This window comes from Plutella xylostella, chromosome Z, assembly GCF_932276165.1.
Source record: "Plutella xylostella chromosome Z, ilPluXylo3.1, whole genome shotgun sequence".
NCBI lineage: Eukaryota > Metazoa > Arthropoda > Insecta > Lepidoptera > Plutellidae > Plutella > Plutella xylostella.
The window spans coordinates 11,659,612-11,678,839 of NC_064012.1; the positions used below are offsets into that span (position 1 = coordinate 11,659,612).

Here is a 19,228-nt window from a genome sequence, read left to right on the forward strand (position 1 = left end):
GTGTATAGCTACTTATGCAGCTGACTGAACTTATATTTAGGATTCAAAAAGCACAACCACAGGACACCAATAATTTATCATGACCAATCACAAAAACTTCACATTATTTATCTGTCTAAACAGCATCCTCCCGTCGGCGATATCACATACAGTCGGTTGTTCCGGTCCCTGGCGTAGACCGGGCCGGGGCACCGCCAGCACCCTCTCATGAGGCAGGGCGTCCAGCTCGCCAGCAGCATGGTCACGAGTAGCCAGCCGTATAGCACCGCCATGTTGGTAGTGTGTGCTGGAAATTGGGGTTAATGATAGTGACGTCAAGTTATTCTGGTTAAGGACATTCAGCATTTAATAATCATGAAACGTTACGTTATAAATACGGTGGTATTACGGTAATGGTTAGTAAGCTTAAGTGGGCTGGTCACATCCGTCGAAGAACCGATAACCGATGGGGTAAACGTGTTCTGGAGTGGAGACCACGACTAGACAAACATAGTGTGGCACGCTCTCCGGCTAGATGGGGTGACGACTTGCGAAAGGTGGCTGGTTATGCTTGGATGCGGAAAGCTATACTATAGATTGCATCGCATCCAGTGGCGTGCTTTGGGAGAGGCCTACGTCCAGCAGAGGACTGCTATAGGCTGATGATGATACGGTAATGGTAAGATATGGTTTACTACCAATGATGGACTACTGTGCTAGAATTTGATATCTGGTTAAGGACATCCATCCATACAGCATTCTACAATATACCTACCTATGGGTTTAAACTGTGATTATATTATTGTAGTTATATACCAAACACAACACCAAATAGATCCTAAGCTTAAACATATAGCAGCGCAAGCATGCTATTCATTAGATAATACAGCATAGCACATGTTTAAAACTTTCGCATTCTGACATTCGCTGCTTCATCGTCATCATCATCGGCCTGTAATGGTCCACCGGACATTAGACCGGAAGTTAGTAGTGATCCAGCAGTAGCCGATTATTGGCTACTGTGGTAGAGAATTTACAAAACATTCGCCCAGCTAAACTTCATAAACTGAAAGAATAGGTAAACAAATTAGTATGAATATTAATATAAATAATTCTTACTTAGGTTTATAGATATTTATAGGCCATAGGGATATAAAATATTGATGTTAAAAATTATTCAAAGTATTCAAAATACAAGTCGACATTGATTGACACTACAGGTTTTTTAATGTTGGCCCCTAAATTTTATACTGTGGTTTTATTTAATTTAATGTAATGAATGCAGTATTTCCATATTCTAAGAAATTATTATAGTACCTTCTCGTTAGAGAAGTACCTACTTATGTTCCTATGTCCTTACTGAATGGATTGATAAATAAAATATGACGATAACTATAATTTACTAATCTTGTTTTATTTACATAACTACACAATTTATGTAACAAGGTAAAACAATCCAACTCAACGCATAACAATATAATTAGTAAAGCTCTGATAAAATTAAAATACAGCCGTGCATAATGAATCACAATTATAATGGCGGACGGAATCATGGTATATCGCTCTAATCTAGGTCTTGCCAATACTTTTACACTCGCTTGTAAATAAGTACGGCCGCCATTATCCAATTATTTTCACGGAGTTATAAGAGTAACAATAACAAGGGTACTTTGTACAGTGGAAGACAGCCTATGTTCACTTTTTAGGGATCCGTAGCCTCTAAGATTCGTCATATCTGTCTCTGTATGACTGCTTGCCCATATAAGAACAGAACATTGTGCAAAATGATAATTTATAAGGGTGTTTTAATCTCATTTAAAGTTTAACTGGCAAAAGCATTCTTTCTGTATACGGACTATGGCTTAGAATTAACTTAATATTGTTAATCAGGCCCAAGGGCGTAAACAGATCATCTGAAAAATCCGCAAGACTTTCCAGTTTCACAAATAACATTTAAATTAATGAACACCTAATAAATAAGCATCCAGTTTTGTGGATGATTGTATGCTAAAAATAGTGGACAATGCAGTATCAGTGAGTAGCAGGATTTGTCCACTCTCTCTGAGATTACAAGCCATTGCTCCAGCCAGAGTATCATGTCACTGTTAGTCAAGTGACTGCTGTGGAGCCCGCGCAGGTGGCAGGCGTGCCGCAAGGCGTCCGTACTCAACGATGCAACACCACCTTCTTTAATTATGGCCTTATCCATTTCCAATAGTAAAAAAGCTCTGTACTTTAATTTACTTTGGCGAAACACACTTTTTCTTAGACCATGAATCTGTATTAGATGACCCTGGAATAGAAATAAATGATTCAGTACTAAAATTCATTTTTCAAATCGCTATTGCAAAACAGGGTAGTAATACTTACACAATGACTATAGCTCAAGTTACTCAAATGGTATGGTCCTTGTGAGAACAGTAACTTGCAGGCGATAATTTCCTCAGCACTCGGATGCACGCCTGACCCCAGCATGGCAATGATTTTCCTGAACTTCTCCTTCATGACCACATCAGGTATGCTCTCGAGCTTGGCCTGTAGCGCACGGAAAGTTGGACGATTGTGTCTTAGTCTTTCTTTCAGCTCAATAACAGAGAATTCTGCTTTCTGTTGTATTGACCAGAAATGTGAACACAGCAGTGCCCTTGGTTTCAGGAAGCTAAAACATGAAGAAATGGAAAAAAGCTTGTTATGTATAAAAGTTATTGGACTGAAGTGTCAAATCAATTGTGGAATGTTAATAAACCAATATGAATGTACTACCTAGTGCTGCACCCACTTTTTGCTGGTGTTATTGAATCGAAGAATATATAAATGTGTTATAAACTGCACCAGTCACTAGGAAACTGATATTGAACCATTAAAAACTTTTTCATTAAAACCATTCACATGTTAGAGTACTAGTACTTATATACTTACGCCAGAGGAAATATGATGTAATTTCCAAAAGGTATGGCAGAGAGTATGAGCACCGGAGCTATTCGTAGCATATCACCGGGCATTTTAACATAGAGTTCCAGTTCTTGACGGCTCATATTTTGGAAACCTTGATCTCTGGCTAATCTTATTCGTAGTGATAAATATGTTTTTAAATCTTTATAGAAGTCTTTAATGCCAACACTGAAAACTCTGTACATTTTCATAGCAGAAGGAAACCTTTGTTCTAATACTTTGGCATAATTTGATAGATAATCAAGATATTGTTGTATTACATAAGTTCTAAACTTTTCTTTTTCTTGTTTAAGAGCTTTTTTAGCATACATTGGTGGGTATGTCATGATAAACCTGAAATTAAATAAAACATTATAATAAAACATTTTTTTTAATGAGATGTTAGAGAGGAAGATTTCCCTATACTCTACCCATAGTGCTCTGCTGTAATAATTAATAAAGAAAGTAAAGTAAAATATTAATTGTCAAGTAGTGGCTGGACGATGATAGCTGTTGGCAGTGTTGTGGTGCTTCTAGGGAGAGGCATATGTTCAGCAGTGGATGACTTGGAAAATTAAAATGATAGTTGCCAAAGGTAGTATTATTAGCTGTCAAATTCATATTAGTCAAGGTCTTCTGTCCCTATATCACTATATTAATCTACTCCTCTGCCTGCACAGATGGCTGATCTCAAAGAGATGGGCTGCCATTGGTTAAAATTCGGCTAGTAGAAAATTAGTTTCAAGATCAGACTGTCATTGTGATTGGTGCCTCTTGAGAGCAATGAACCTAAACTGTATTGAATACTTTTAAGACACTGTCTTGTTTACATGGATCTAATGTGATCAGTTTTATATGCCAAACTAAGTATTTTATGTGTTTATTTCCTAAATCACATTTAGGTTAAAAAGCAACATTTGCAATGTGGTATCTGTTGATGTCATTCTGGTGCAATTGTACATGTTAACTGGACTGCTAATACCTACTGGCATAGAATAATGTACCACTGTACTTGTTATTCTGTGCTACTGGTGGTTTGCCACTGTCTGTCAATTAGTACATTTTTAAACCCAATGGTAATCGGTCAATGTGATGTGAGCCATTGCGCAGCATGTGACTATATAAAACCGAAAGAATATGGTAGGTAGCTACCTATTTTTGTTAAAGTAAATGGCTCACTTTACTATTAGTGAATTGCGATGGCTAAGGAACTAACGGACTCAATATTTGATCTTGTAACGTTCATTGTACCATTTTTTATTAATTATATTTGTATATATAGAAGGAATTAAGAATTCTATTTGTGAGAACTAATAAGTACATCTATGAACTGTGTTACTTACCTACGTGAGCTTAGATCATGTTGTTTCGGGAAAGCCAAACAATAGTATCTGTTGCATTGGAAAAGTAACTTGGAAACCGATTTGATTCTATGCAAAGGCATGTTTATAAAAAAATTAATAATATTTTTCGTTTCGTATCACCAGCAGCAGCAACTTCAAAACAAAACTGACATGAAATGATGAAACTGACATAAAATTAACTGTCAGCTGTAAGTGTCACTTTGACATCCATGGTTAACAGAATATTATTTAGGTTTTCTGTATTTTTGTATTGGCCGCGTTCTCGCCGCCACGCCACGCCATCGCCATCGCGAACAGGCGAAGCAGGCGCGGCGCGGCGGCGGCGGAGCGTATGGTTCAAGATGCCAACAGACTAGCGGATGCGGCTTACGGACGCGGCGACTTAAAGGTATCTAGGTATGCAATGTAGACTACGCTGTCCAAACTATCGGACGTAAGTCGCGGATGTAACCTTGGACTGAACTTCAGCTTTCAGACGTCCGAGAACGAGGGCACCTTTACCCACAAACACAGCGCCTCCCGCACAGCTTTCGGCCTGCCTGAAGCTGCGTACAGACCGGGCCAAAGAACGCCCAACGAACGCCAACGGTTATCCCAACGATGGATATTTATCATACTTAAGTTAACAAATCATTTAATCAAACTGTGAATATCTATGTACACAATACAATCTAAATAACTTATTCTAAACTTAAGAAAAATTATGACTAAAGGTACCTAGCCTAACTATAGACAAAAAAAAGAAGAAAAAAAATAAAATAAATACAGGGCAGATTGCAGCAACGAAGGTCAACGAAAACCGTTCGTTGAGCCGGTCTGTACGCGGCTTGACGCGACGGCCACCACCTTGCTTGGATGCCAGACATAGACCTACTGTCAGAGACTCGTCAGAGACGTTGTACCTTCAATATTTTAAGAATAAATTCAATATTTAACATAAACTGTAAAAAAGCCGATAGTGTGCACGGTCTTTTCGGACAGTTGGACAGAGCAGCAGCTGACAGCCGCGTCCGTAAGCCGCGCCCGCTAGTGTGTCGGCGCCTTCAATTTTATCGATCAGTCACAGAGCAAATGCGCTGACTTGGTCCGAAACCATAGAACGGGGCTGCCAGAATGATTTCGTGGAGTTTTTACGGGAGTTTATTAAAATTTGCGGTTCAGTAAACAAGAGCTTTATTAGATGAATCTCTAAAAATCACCTAACGTAGATCTTAAGAAGGAAGTATTAAGTATACCACTTGCTCGTCCATAATAAAAGATAAAACGTTTTACTACTTTTAAATATTATCCAATCTCCATGATTTATTAGTAGGTTATTGACAAAAGGAATGACTAGGTTTATAGAATTTCCTTTTTTCAAAATTTTCTATAGATTTTCAAACTTATAGGCACCTCAAATAACGTAATTTTTGTGATAAAAACTTTGTTGAATCAAACCGTTTGTTGAACAATAACAATGTATTTATTTTTTAAATACTTAGCGAAAGCTAAAAAACTAGAATATATTATGCTGAAGCGATTGTCATCAAAATCAAAGAGATTGGTTGATATTTAGTTAGTGTAAAACGTTTTCTCCAGAATTTCATCAAGAAAAGTACCTACCTATTCGTCAGTCGTCGCGAGCTGCGGTGCCTCTCTATCGCACCCGTGCCCAGGGCATGAGAGTACAAGCGATAGCAAATGTTTTCCTAAATACCTATTTCGCTAGAATCGCGAAGGTATACTCTCCTCTTAGGAAATTATGAAATAATATTATTTAAAGTTATGCTTATTATAATTAGCGATCTTGAAAGAAGTGAAATCAATTATTTACGTCTTTCCAGTTGCTTATAAAAACACGAAGTCCATCATTCTTTAAAAAAAAATTATTTATTTAATACTTTATTGCACAAATAGGTATAACCTAAAAAGTATTCACGTATGCAAATCACGCACTTATTACTTAATATTAGCGTTGAGGTTATAATCTGCTTCGTGAAATGTATTAGGTACCTACTATCATTTATTTTGTTATTTTTTTTATTTTTTTTTGTAAATCTTTAAAGTCAAAACAGGCTTTTGTTTTTTTACCCGACTGCCGAAGGAGGAGGGTAATGTTTTTCGTTTGTATGTTTGTATGTTTGTATGTATGTATGTATGTATGTATGTATGTATGTATGTATGTATGTATGTATGTATGTATGTATGTATGTATGTATGTATGTCTGTTTCTTTGTTCCCTCCTGTAGCCTAAACGGCTTGATAGATTTTGATGTATGAGGTATCGTTATAGGCTATGTGACGTTTTATTAAAATGTATAAAGCGCCCTCTAGAGGAAATAAAGTGACGATTGAAAAAATAATATTTTTCCTTATTATTATTATTATTTATTATTATTAGCACATTACAAAAATATGCATATTGTAGGTATTTAAATCACAACACCAAAATTATTGAAATAAAAAATGTTAATGAACTAAAACTAAACAAACATAACATAAAATTTCATAAAATAAAAACAACTAAAAAGTTTCAACCAAAAAAATATAATTATAAACAAACAAAAAACCAGCCCCAATGTTAATGGAAAGTATCGCAGGCGGGGACCAACTTGACCGCCACACAAGGTACACCTATCTAAGTCACATTCAGCTAAATGGTGAACCCTCTGCTGGTCCCCTCCTGCGATACTTTCCATTGGGGCTTGTTTTCATCTTTTTAGCGTGCAGTCAGGTTTTTTGTTTGTGTATAAATATTTTCTGTTGCTGATTTATTAACGTTTGATTGGGCTTGCACGAAAAATGTTGCAAAATACATTTGGCAACTTGGCAACTCTGGCCAGCGACCGCGCGCTCCCGCCCCCTCCGTCCGCCCGCCCTCCGTCTCCGTCACCCGTCAGCCGTCAGCCACCAACGTCAGTCGGTCGGTTTTCATTTCAATTTCAGTGAAAATTTTCAAACAGAAATCATAAACCCAAGCATATGGTCGGTTATTTCCCCTTTTCATACTTAAAATTCTAATCATTGCTCCTTGTGTTCAAGTTTCTTAAAAAATACCTACACAAGTATTGTGCATTCAGATAAAAACCGGCTTCATCATTACGGATAATACAAGTAAGTACTTACTGTAATATAATTTAATTCATTTAATAAGTTGTTAGGAAGATTGAATTAAAGTCTAGGTATTAATGCCTTCTAAGAAACTAACAAACTTTCATTAATTGTGCACATATTTACCGAACATATGGCAGTTAGGTATCCTCTAATTGGGATCATCATAATAAACCGTAAGTATTTTTCAGTCAGTGGCTCCTGTATAAAATTTTATACTTTGGTTTTGTATTGAGCATTTTCATTTACATGCACTATTATTCCCATAAAATTACGTTTTAATAGAGATAGGTATAGCTTTACTCAGAGTGGAAAAGAGACAGACGATCTGAGGTGCATATTGCACAGAATCGCGAGCTATCGATTTTATCTCAGTTTTGAAGCTGTTAGTGTTTGGTGACCGGTGAATAGTTTATTATGTCCTCCAAGGATTCCACAGGTATGTAGTTTTCCACCTATTCAACTATTACTAAATTCAGCTGCTGTAGTAGTTTTAATTCATAAAATCATGATACATACAATGCAAGTAAATAATAATAGCTACACATAATATATTTTGTATGTAAATTATTCAAGAGTTGAATAGAGTCAAAGGCATCATAAAGATCATTAGCTGATTGTAGAGATGATTATATCTAAATGTTAATCTGTATGACTTTTTATCTTCTTCATGATCTTGGTTTTATTGACATAATTCTTATCATGAACCATGTCTTCTACAAGTCCAACTAAGTTGTGCCAGGCACTCTGGATCTCAACTATAACATTTCAAGCTTTTTATAAAGTAGATTCTTAGTCAACACTAACCCGTGTACTGCAGATTGAAGTTTGTAAAAGGCTACAGAGTCAATTCATGTTATTATTGCTAATCAAAAGCATTACCTAGATATCAGATAAGCTACAATTTCCGGCCCAAGAAGTGGTGGTTCTGCATCATAATAGCATAGACGGGAGCGGAGTGGGAGTATGCAGAGCTGACCGCCAACCTATAGTAGTGGAGAGGCACTTTAAGAAATAGATGAAAAGGCTGCAATAGCACAGTGGAAGTTGAATCATATTTAATAATGCACTGGCCTCCAATAACACAGATGTGGGTTTGAATACTGTGATATGCACAGCTGCATTCTTTGAATTGTACGGCTGACTTTATGCAAGCCTTCCAGTGCAGGTACATTACATGTTAGGGCTATAGCACTACAACTTTAAAGGCCTAAACTGTACTATTTGCAGTCAAAACTATGTATATCAGAAATACAGTCAATCAGGCATACTAATTTACTGGACCCACTCCATCATGAACACTTTAGAAACCGTTTTTGAGCATAAATTGTTTCAACAGCAGTTTTCGAGAAGGTTCCTTACAAAGGCTTACTGTAAGCCAGAATTTGTTGCAACATTGCTTCCTCCTGCTGACTTTAGCTGATCGACCATTCGACGAAATTCGGCGTAAATAGCACATTTACCTCCGTAATTCTGTGTCAGTTGCAATAGCTGCTGAGAGTGCTGAGTCTTCACTTTACGCGCAGGCGACGCCGGCGGTCGCAGTGTCAGCATCACGACTCACGTGGCATGGCACATTCTGTCGTGGAGTATATTGTCTTGAATTACACTTATCTATAACTTTAATAAGACGGCGTTAGGTACAATCCTCAAGCAATCCCGGTGGTGCTTCATGAGAATTCCACCGTGGTCCTTATGGCCGCACTTCATGTTTTAAAACTTTTGAAAACATACTCATCAGTAAGCTATCAAAATCCAACATTTAATATTTTAATAATTAAAATCGTCGTTCTGTAAATCGACATCGCATTCATATATCAGATCATCTGATGCCAAAGAAAAAAGCAATTTGAATTGATTTGACCTTGGTATAAATTAATGTACAGTGTACATTCGTACAAGTGTCGGACCAATTGAATAAACGATTGTACTGCACTGTGAAGCTTTGCCAACATAAAAACATTTATTTCGTATCTTTCTAATCTGTAGAGTCTATGTTTAAAATCTAGCTAATGTCTTTATGCTAATATTTATATACTGCCTCAAGCCGACGTATTGGTTGATTCAGAACAAACCATTCCTTTATTAACGTTATAAAATCATCGATTATTTGCAGATAGAAAGCCTTAGCGCAACAGGTAGTTATTATTGACCGTCTTAAGAAAAACACTCCGTGGCCTTATAATTGATATGATGATATTGATACATTGTTCGACAAAAGAGTTATAAGATACGCCCTTTTAAGTAAAGAAAGGTCTTAAGGGTCAGCAATAGGCAATCGAGGGTTGGCATTGTCATAGAATTATGTAGTAAATGATGCTCTACAGCCTTGAAAAAAATCACACAGGTAGCCGAAGAGTCTAGCTAGGTGCTGAATCATTCGAATTTAAGTAAATGCTTATGGATAACTGTAAATTAATTACGAAAAACCAGTAAATCACACTCCCGTATTGTAACAACTGTGTCGTAATTATCAAGAATTTTCATATGATTCTTATCAAATTATAAAGATAAATGCTTGGACTAGGCGCTAAATACCTTGTTTTTTAATAAACACATACCTATTTTGTGTAAATTAATCCCAAACTTGAGCAATTTTTTTCCCTCAAATCTTCATACAAATATCTATGGCGGCTTTCTGTGTTATAAAATCATAAACACAAGCGACGTTTGACTCACTCGGCCGGTGGCCTCCAAAGAAGGGTCACGTCGGTTTAGGCGGCACTGACAGCTCGCGATCTAATTGTGTACAGACACAAAATCACTGCACATTGGTTGTCATTGCACTTTTTCAACTTTTATGACACCAACATAATTTGATTTGAAATTGAGGAAGCATAATTCTTATACTATATTCAATAAATTAAATGATAATGTTTTTTATTAGTTAAGTCCATGGTACTTCTTGATTAAATTAAAATTATTAATGCCTAACTAAAACTCACTAATATAAAATTAAAATTAAACTAAAAAGAAGATGCTGGCCAGATCGCTGCCACTGTCGGGTAGGGTACCCAAGACGCTGGCCGCGTTACCCCGCTATATAGCGATGCTTAGCCTTTGTGATAGGTAAGTGCCAGCCCTAGGGTCCCTTGAGAATTCTATTAGTCTGCTGCTGATGTCTTTAAAAAGCTGACGTGCCTCCCCACGGCCCTGGGATGAGGAGCAGGAATATAGTGAATGGATCTAAGTGATGACAATACGTAGGAAGATTAGGTTAGGATTCAAAAACACAGTCTCATGGTGCTGGTTGAGGCATGGTCTCGTGAGGATCTGATGAGGGCAGTAACACGGAGGTGACTGAATTTTATTTCAAAGATTTAATAGCTAAAAGCATCGAGTTTGGGCGCGGTGGTAGCTCAGTCGGGTAAGCGCCCGCTTCTCACGCAAGAGATGCGGGTTCGAATCACGGCGCTGACATGTACCAATGAGTTCTTTTAACTCAAGTACAATGTATACCATCGCTCTAACGGTGAAGGAAAACATCGTGAGGAAACCTGCATATCTAGATTTAGCACATCTAGATATGTGAACCCACCAACCCGCAGTGGACCAGCGTGGTGGGAAATGGTTCAAGCTTAGGAAGGCAGTTTAGACCTTGGGGATATGCACAAAGGTTCCACTCGAGAGAGCCAGGTGCAGGTACTTACACCCCCACAGAGAATAGAATAGAATCGAGTTTGGGCTATTAAGTATGTTTTTCAAAGAGAGAGAGAAAGATATTTTAGGTTTCCTCTGGATTAGTTAGGTTTACTGGGTTTACTAAATTCATTCGTAACGTAAAATTGTCAATGACGGAATTTCTTCTATAGACAGTAGCCACTAATAAAAACAACGATATATGGCGTGATTTGCAAAAGTACCTATCTAGTCAACCTGCCACGGGGTGACTTCGGTGGGTAACTCAGAATAATACTAATTATATGTTATTGCATCAATAATAAAAAAATCAAGAAAATATTCAAAGTTTCCATCCTCGCTTTTCACGCACACAAATCACAAACTCATGCCTTGTTCTAGTTGCAGGGTCTACCTTGGTGCATTTCCATGACCACTTTTCATTAGCGTCCCACCGGTTTCGATGCTCAGCGGAATAGCACCATTAACCATTATTATTCTGAGATATCATCACTTGTTATTCTGAGTTACCCAACATAAAATCACGCCATCTATTGAAATCATTTTTTAAATTAGGATTTGTCTATGGTGTGGTCCCCAAATTTAAGGGTAAAAGCCAAATAATTATTAAAAGACCTATTCAACGATACCCTACCTACACCATCAAAATAACCGGGAAAAATATCAGCCCCAATTTACTTGTATGGGAGAGGGAGTACCCCAATTTTTTTTGGGTACTCCCCATATCTATGCGAAATATCAGCTTGATATCTTTACCCGTTTCTGAGAAAAAGGGCAGTGACAAAATATTATTCTGCCACCAAAAAATATACTTACAAACATACCTACATACAATCAAAAAACATTACTCTCCTCTTTCGGCAGTCGGGTTAAAACAAGTGAGACTGATTCTGAACTTTTGTTCTACGAGTTTTAAAAATTAACCAAAAAAAACTTTATCATAGAAACTTTGTTGACACGTGACTTTTTACCATGGAAAACGAATTTTTTTTTTCGCGTTTTTGCAAAACTCGTAGAACTAAAGTTGTTCAGAATGACCCCTTGAGTCATCCCCTTTCGGCTTAGTATACCCTTAGTATAACTTATTATCTACACTTTAATACCTGTAGTTACCTTTCTACAAGTAAATACCACATTTGTTTAGAAATCTAATCGGGTTCCGAGTATGGAGAAAAGTGGCACGCACCCCTATTAATTTCTACTCTTTCCTGGTGCCTACCAGTGTAAGTAAGAATTATACTTACTTACCCTAAAATCACCCAAAATGTACTTGAACATAATTGTCAATAAAGTTGGCGAGTAAAAGATTATCGACCCACTGTGCAAACTAACATGTGTGCGTGTCACTGCGTGTGCTGTGTGAAGAGCATTGAAAACCCAAAATTGGCGCGGCACGTCACCCTGTACGGGCCCTTAAGTTTCAACACGCCCACGCCATTGGAAGTCTAGGACATTCAACGTCAGGGAAACAAAGCCCACCCACACACAAGCTTTTGTATCGAGGTGTTCTTTTGTTCGCGCCGCCGTAGCGGCGTAATGGATAAGAACTCTACTCTCAACCTAGAGGCCAAGTGTTCAAATCCTGGCACGTACAAAATAATTATTTTAAATTTAAATTTACTTTTACGGTGAAGGAAAACGTTATGAGAAATCCTGCACATCTAGATTTCATTTACAAGTGCACCCATTCCAAATAATTAGATACACTCGCGACCTATCACTTGAGTGCAAATAAAGAGCGAAAAGCGGATCACTATTTCAGTCAACTCGGACTACCTCTTCGTGGTTTACAGTCGTAAACATATAATATGTATTAAATATATGTAATTTTGTCCCCAGCAGAGATGGCGGAGGCGGCGGTGATCGACGAGTCCGGCTGGCTGCACATGGTCGCCAACGCGCTCAGCGTGCTCACCATCGGGTCCTGCCTGTTCCTCAAGGTGCCGCAGATCCTGCAGGTGCAGGAGAGGAAGTCGGCCAGGGGCATCTACATCCAGGCTATGCTCATGGAGATATTTGGGTATGATTCGCTTTTTATTGGTTGCGTTCTATTTTCCAGTCTATCTGTGGCACTCCTTCTGGTCGGTTTTTTTGTCGATTGTCCTTTTGGTGACACTTTATGCTACGCGTTTTTTATGCTGTGCTATGTTCTGGCGTTGCTAAGCATAGGGTTTTTTCTTACATATATTTTATCGCGAATTTTCCCTCCGCGAATATCTCCTTAATCATATTCCCTATGCGGTAATAATGTATCAAATTCAAATAGGCATCTAAGCTAGCGCTCTTTGTTAGAGTTCTATGTAAGTGGACGTTTGTTGGTAAATTGATTGATTGTGTGATAAATGATTCTAGCTGGAGTCGAGTTCGAAACCCTTCGCCGCCTCGAGGACCCTCCTTGACAACAAACAACAACTGATACCAGCTGTGTTTTATCATAATGTATATCTATAGATACCACCCACGCTGAACAAAATCTTAAAGGCTTATGAATCTGATAAATCCTTTTGAATAAATAACTCTTGGCTGACTTTATAAATAAAAGAAGCATGCGAACATGAGTTTTTATCACATCTCCAAATACTCCAACGTGAAAACCGTTTGTTTCAGCTTCACCATAATGACTCTGTACAACTACGTGAACCACTACAGCATCCTGACGTACCTGGAGTACCCCATCATCCTGATCCAAGTTTACGTGCTTCTGTACCTAGTGCTCAAGTATAGGAACCTTCTGGAAAACGCCGTCGTCCCCGCCGCGGTCTGCATCTACAGCCTCGTGGTGACACTCTTTGCCATCGAGATACTCCCCAAGGCCATCCTGACTTTCATCGTGGTAAGTGTTGCCGGATACCTCCCCCTGACTAGAACATCCATGTAAAATCATCCATCAGTTCTCATCCCATTATGTACATTTTGTAAGTTAGTTATTAATTATCTAGCAATGCACTGGCCTGCAAAAAAATCGCGCAACATAAACATTTCAGTTATTAAACTTTGTTAATCGAAACACCTTTTCCTTTTACCATAATCATGTCACGCCCGACTGCCCATGTCTAATCATACGTTAACATTATGCATGCAGATCGAGTAAACAACAAAGCTTACTACCTATAATTTTGTTAATCTTTGACAAAGACATGGTACCTTATTAAACAAATTAAACGCTATTAGATTTATGAGGCGGCAAGCCGATTTTTCTGTGCGCCAGTAGTAGTAATGTACCTTGTACTGAAATGAATTGAATGGCACTGCACCCAGCCTGCTGTTACCCTGTTCCATGGAGTACGTCCTATCAGGCGGGGCGGGCGTATTATCCTGGGAAGGGGACCATTCAGCCGAATTGGCGAAATAGTGAGTATTACTTGACTGCAGCCTTTAGACAATTTAAGATTTTATATTTAAATCACACTTTGTATATTACATTTATATGTGCTCGCGAAAACACCTCAGAATAGTAATTACCTACTTAGCCTTGACTCCTAATATATAATTATTTTTATAAATTATGTTCTGAATAAATTCTTGAATCAATTTGTCTAGTCTACCATCTGTGTTATGTTGCATTGTCACCTCCGTCGAGGACTTGCTGTGCTTTAGGTTATAATTTATAAAAATAGTTTTATTCACACTCTAGAACTTTCCACAACAGAAACATTGCATTTTATCGGGAAAAACATTCACACAATCAATATTACGTATTTAATTATGGATGGCCCACACTGCAATTGGTCTGGTTAGCGGTAATCATCATCAATCATGTTGGTTGTTCCGACCCTGTTTATAAATTAATCGACTTGCACCACCACCCTGTACGATCCAAGCCAAGGCCCCAGTTAACCCTTAAGTACCTACCTACTTTATACATGCAAATTGTACCTTACTTAGGTACTACTATAATAGTATTGAGGTCGGTATCTTTAACTCTGTATGGAAGAACCATTCTATGATTCAAAGATGGTTAAGAGTTCTCAAATTTTTTCCCCATCCCAACCTAGGCGCAAAATGGCGTTACCTATAAATATCAATTCAGCCGTCCAGTTTTCAGTATTTACAATTACTCCCACATAACCTGTTTTACCTATAAACGTGGGTTATGTTAAAAAAACACCTGGTTCGCGATTGCGCATATTGTTCGCTAGTGACTATTGATCGTGCCTGTTGCGCCGGGCGCGGGGTCAGAGCGCACTGCAAGTTGCCGACAGTACCTACACGCGGCTACTTGCACACATTGGTGCATCTGTAGTTAGTACATATAGGACACACCAAACTAGGGCACATGCGGGAACTTTACCTAACGTTGTTACACGGTTTCAACATTCGTAGAATTGCATAATGAACTTTATAAAACTCTTTACGTATATGTACCTATACGTAAAGAGTTTTATGTATAAATAGGTTAGGTAATTTATGAAAATTGGCTCCCAAGTTATAAAATAAATAATGAGAAATTGGATATTAAGTAATATTGTCTATCTATTTTACCGAGTACCTATTATTGTAGCGTAAGCGGATCTTCTTTAGGACAAACATATTTTATTGTTTTGTAATACTTACTCGTATAAATAAGCGGATCAAATTTCCAATTCCCAGAATGGTTTGGTATTTCATCAGCTTATAATAATAAGTGGATGAAATACCATCCATTTATTTTCAGATGCTTATGCCCATATTGTTTCTTTTACATTATTAACATTAATATAGGAGTATTCAATTATGATTTTCTACCTATATGATATGATCTACTAAAGCTCCCGTACTATAAAGCCATACAGTAGGTATAGGTTTATAGGCATTACCCTCTCATAAGCATCTGCAACATGCGGTTAGCATTTGTGTTAGGCGGACACTCGAGCAACATTGATGCAAGAACATCGAATGCTACACTAATGCGTGTGAACTTTCAGCCGATCTGTACGCCCCTCAGCGGATTCGCCAAAGTGACCTACATGTACGGAATCATCCAGACTGGCAACGCCGAGGCCGTGTCCCTCACTACTTGGAGCATCTCGATCGCTACTAATGCAGGTAACTTAGACTCAAGCCCTCGTAAGTCTAAAAGTAGATGAAGTGTCTAACTCGAAAACACCAAAACCTACTGTATAATAATAGATACAAGTATGATAGGAGGAAAGACAAGGTTTTTGATCAGCGGATATACATGTAGCCTTTCTAATTTATGTACTTCAATCTCAACTATTTAAAATAATGCAGAACTATCAGTACAACTATGAGCTTGACTGCATATTGTTTATTAACATAAACATAAACAATTTCCACCCATTCCAGTGCGCATCTTCACCGTGTGGGTGGACTCCGGCGACAGCAACCTGATGACCAACTTCGTAATCTCGACCCTGCTCTCGACCGGCGTGCTGGTGACCGCCATGATCTACCAGATGAAGACCCGCGCCAAGAAGGAACACCTGGCCCAGATGCGCAAGCTGGAGCTGCTGGAGAGGAAGAAGGCCCGAGAACAGAAGTGCATCTGCCCCAACGAAGACTGCTCCTGCAAACGGCGACTGCTCTTCTAAACTGACTCCGGATCTCGATCTCAAAAGCTTTGAAACGCTACCATACCGGTAACAGTATACATTATTTCCTTTATGATATTATTATTGATATTCCATTTAATGCGACTTTGGCTATGACCTTCGATGATTAGTTGTAGTTAAATGTCTGTTGATTATAAAGATAATTAAAGAATTGAATTAAAATTAAAATAAAGAATCTCAGTCCTGGCAGTGACCAATAGTTGAACACATGATTGCGAGTACCAATGAGTACTACATAATATAATTTACGGCCTCAGAATATTATATAATCTCGATATTATAATCATTGCTGAAATATTGATTCAAAATTAATGTCTATTGACTAATTAAATTAATAAGTTTTTGCTGTTTAAATCATACGTTCTACTACATATAGCAGCAGTTTGTGCCATTAACACGAGGCTTTTATTTGAAATAGTCGGATTGTATGTGATTCAACATTCTAGTATAATTGTTTGTTTGCTCTGTTTACACTTTTCACTTCAGCAAACTATTGCTATAAGACTACTAGAGTGCAATCAAGGAATGTTTTTTAACTTATAACATTAATATAGTAATTTTATGAATAGTTCACTATTGCAATGTTACAGTACAATAGCTAAATATAACTAAATGTTTAATGTAACTCTTTCATTCCCAGTAGTTTAAATCAGAGTTGGGATGAATTTTAAATTTCAATTTAACATGATAAATTTCAAGAATTCTTAGAAAAATAATTGTTGTTATTAAATTTAGGTGTTATCTTCCTATAAGACATTGAACTGTTTAAGTTTATTGTTTGCAAAGCATTTATTATATTGAATACTATGATTACTTGCTCAGAATATTTAATGATAATTTCTCGGTATACAAAATGAGTGATTTACTATGTTACGTTTTTAAATTCAATATTCACTTGTGAAATGAGTTATTTTGTACTTTAATTTGGGATCGAATTAAATGAAAAAAAGTGAAATCATTTAAATTCAATACATTTATTTTCAAATTCACTATGGGAATTTGGTTGAATCAACATTTGTTTAAATGAAAAAAAAATGAATGATGAAAGATTTTTATAAAAATATTAGTAAAAGCTCTAAGGTTTATAAAACCTAAAGTTTGGGTAGATATCGTTTAATATTGTTTGGTCCCTGGTTATGAAATGCTATAGTGACATTGAAGGCAAACATACTCTAATTTTAGCAATGCCAAACGACACAAACCTAAAATTATATAAACTCAACATAATGGTTTTATTAAATTACAATTTTTCCCTAATGCGAAAAAACATGTATTAAAACAAGCAGTAAATATAATCATGGATCAACCAATGTACCGAAAGATATGATTTGACTAAGGTATATTAAAATATTATATTTATTACTATGATTCTTGATTACTTATGAACATTATTTTCATTAGCATTATACAATTAAAAACAGACAGTAACAAATATTTGTGTGAAATTAATATCGTATGAGTAACTAGATAATTTTGACTCTCACGCCAGATTTCGAATATGAAAATAAATAAATGTGGTGGATATTATATCTATATGCATTATTATATTTATAATTTAATCTATCTTGATCAAATCAGTCGGTTATGATATTATTTACAACAATGAAGAGTGAGTAGCCACGGCGAAGCCATGATAGGATAGAAGGGTAAATTTACACTTTAATCTTTTATGTTATTTTTAAAATATACTATTCTTACCTATTTCTTTATAATTACATACCTAGTAACTATTGATGCTGCGATGGGAAGAAAAATTCTACTAGTCTTTTCATAAAGTACATAACATACCACCTAACAATGTGTGTAGGTGCAGGAATCTAGTTATGTAAGAGAATTTTAACTTGTCATTTTATGTCGTAGTAGATCTAGTGAGTAGTTGTTTAAAAATATTGATCATTATAATTAGATGTAATCAACTAATTATTCACTTACTAGTCCAAATTGTTTTGTTTTTAAGTTTATTATTGTTGTGCCAATTATGTAATCAATAAACATTTATTGATTATACGTCTATTTAATGCTCAGCAATAAGAAAATATCCCTTATTGGTAAATTAAAGTACTTCATCAGAAATTATGTGTAAATGATGTCTCAGTAAATAACGCCTGAGGAGGGCATAATTAATTACTTGTTTTTGTTTGTTTGTTTTGTCATTTTTGTTGGTTTTGTCACTATACATAGTGGACATTAATAAGAGGTTTTTTTAGGTCCTGTTCCTCTTACTTAATGTAATTTGCAGTTCATACTTTTATGTTTTTTGTATGAATTTGATCAGCTGTAAGTAATTCTTATCGAAAGAACTTCTAAAATCGAAATTCGAAAAAAAAATACTGTAGTAGTTATGTAGTAAACACTCATCGTATAATTACATAGAACAACACGGACTCGGGTGTTATAATTAACTTTAAAAAACATAATTGAGACAGTAAACTTATAAAATTTTCCATATATAATATATTTATATCTATAAAAATCATATCATGAATTTGAAACAAATGGAACGAAACTTTCACAGTCGTCATGTAGTGTTTTTTCTTCTATAGTAGTTATATTGACGGCCGAATGGCGCAGTGGTTAGTGACCCTGACTACTGAGCCGAAGGTCCCGGGTTCGATTCCCGGCTGGGGCAGATATTTGTTTAAACACAGATATTTGTTCTCGGGTCTTGGGTGT

At 36.8% G+C, this 19,228-nt stretch overlaps 2 protein-coding genes across 6 annotated transcripts; one reads left to right on the plus strand and one right to left on the minus strand.

Annotated features, from left to right (window-relative positions):
* Positions 1-57: 57 nt before the first annotated feature.
* Positions 58-4,420, minus strand: LOC105381590 (LETM1 domain-containing protein 1). Its single transcript, XM_011551353.3, has 5 exons — positions 4,254-4,420; positions 2,899-3,264; positions 2,350-2,638; positions 1,099-2,272; positions 58-286 (listed from the first exon to the last, which is right to left on the minus strand). The coding sequence occupies exons 1-4, from the start codon at positions 4,352-4,354 to the stop codon at positions 1,949-1,951; spliced, it is 1,080 nt and encodes a 359-aa protein (XP_011549655.1). The 5' UTR covers positions 4,355-4,420; the 3' UTR covers positions 58-286; positions 1,099-1,948.
* Positions 4,421-7,123: 2,703 nt separating this feature from the next.
* Positions 7,124-18,560, plus strand: LOC105381588 (solute carrier family 66 member 3). Of its 5 annotated transcripts, none has more exons than XM_038122305.2 (6): positions 7,124-7,367; positions 12,843-13,023; positions 13,611-13,836; positions 14,262-14,354; positions 15,908-16,028; positions 16,290-18,560. In XM_038122305.2, exons 2-6 carry the CDS (start codon positions 12,848-12,850, stop codon positions 16,532-16,534), a joined length of 861 nt encoding a protein of 286 aa, XP_037978233.1. In that variant the 5' UTR covers positions 7,124-7,367; positions 12,843-12,847; the 3' UTR covers positions 16,535-18,560. The 5 variants fall into 5 exon arrangements, with proteins under 5 accessions (XP_037978233.1, XP_037978234.1, XP_011562143.1 ...); XM_038122306.2 differs by having other exon boundaries at positions 12,846-13,023; XM_011563841.3 differs by lacking the exon at positions 7,124-7,367 and adding an exon at positions 7,725-7,803.
* Positions 18,561-19,228: the final 668 nt, after the last annotated feature.

Excerpts from the sequence above, each read along its gene's own strand:
- LOC105381590 (XM_011551353.3), bottom strand. The coding sequence starts at position 4,354 with ATGCCTTTGCATAGAATCAAATCGGTTTCCAAGTTACTTTTCCAATGC. Across the intron at positions 3,265-4,253 it reads CATGATCTAAGCTCACGTAG|GTTTATCATGACATACCCAC; the intron begins GTAAGTAACACA and ends ATTTAATTTCAG. Across the intron at positions 2,639-2,898 it reads TACATCATATTTCCTCTGGC|CTTCCTGAAACCAAGGGCAC; the intron begins GTAAGTATATAA and ends TTCATGTTTTAG.
- LOC105381588 (XM_011563841.3), top strand. The coding sequence starts at position 7,782 with ATGTCCTCCAAGGATTCCACAG. Across the intron at positions 13,024-13,610 it reads ATGCTCATGGAGATATTTGG|CTTCACCATAATGACTCTGT; the intron begins GTATGATTCGCT and ends CGTTTGTTTCAG. Across the intron at positions 14,355-15,907 it reads TCAGCCGAATTGGCGAAATA|CCGATCTGTACGCCCCTCAG; the intron begins GTGAGTATTACT and ends GTGAACTTTCAG.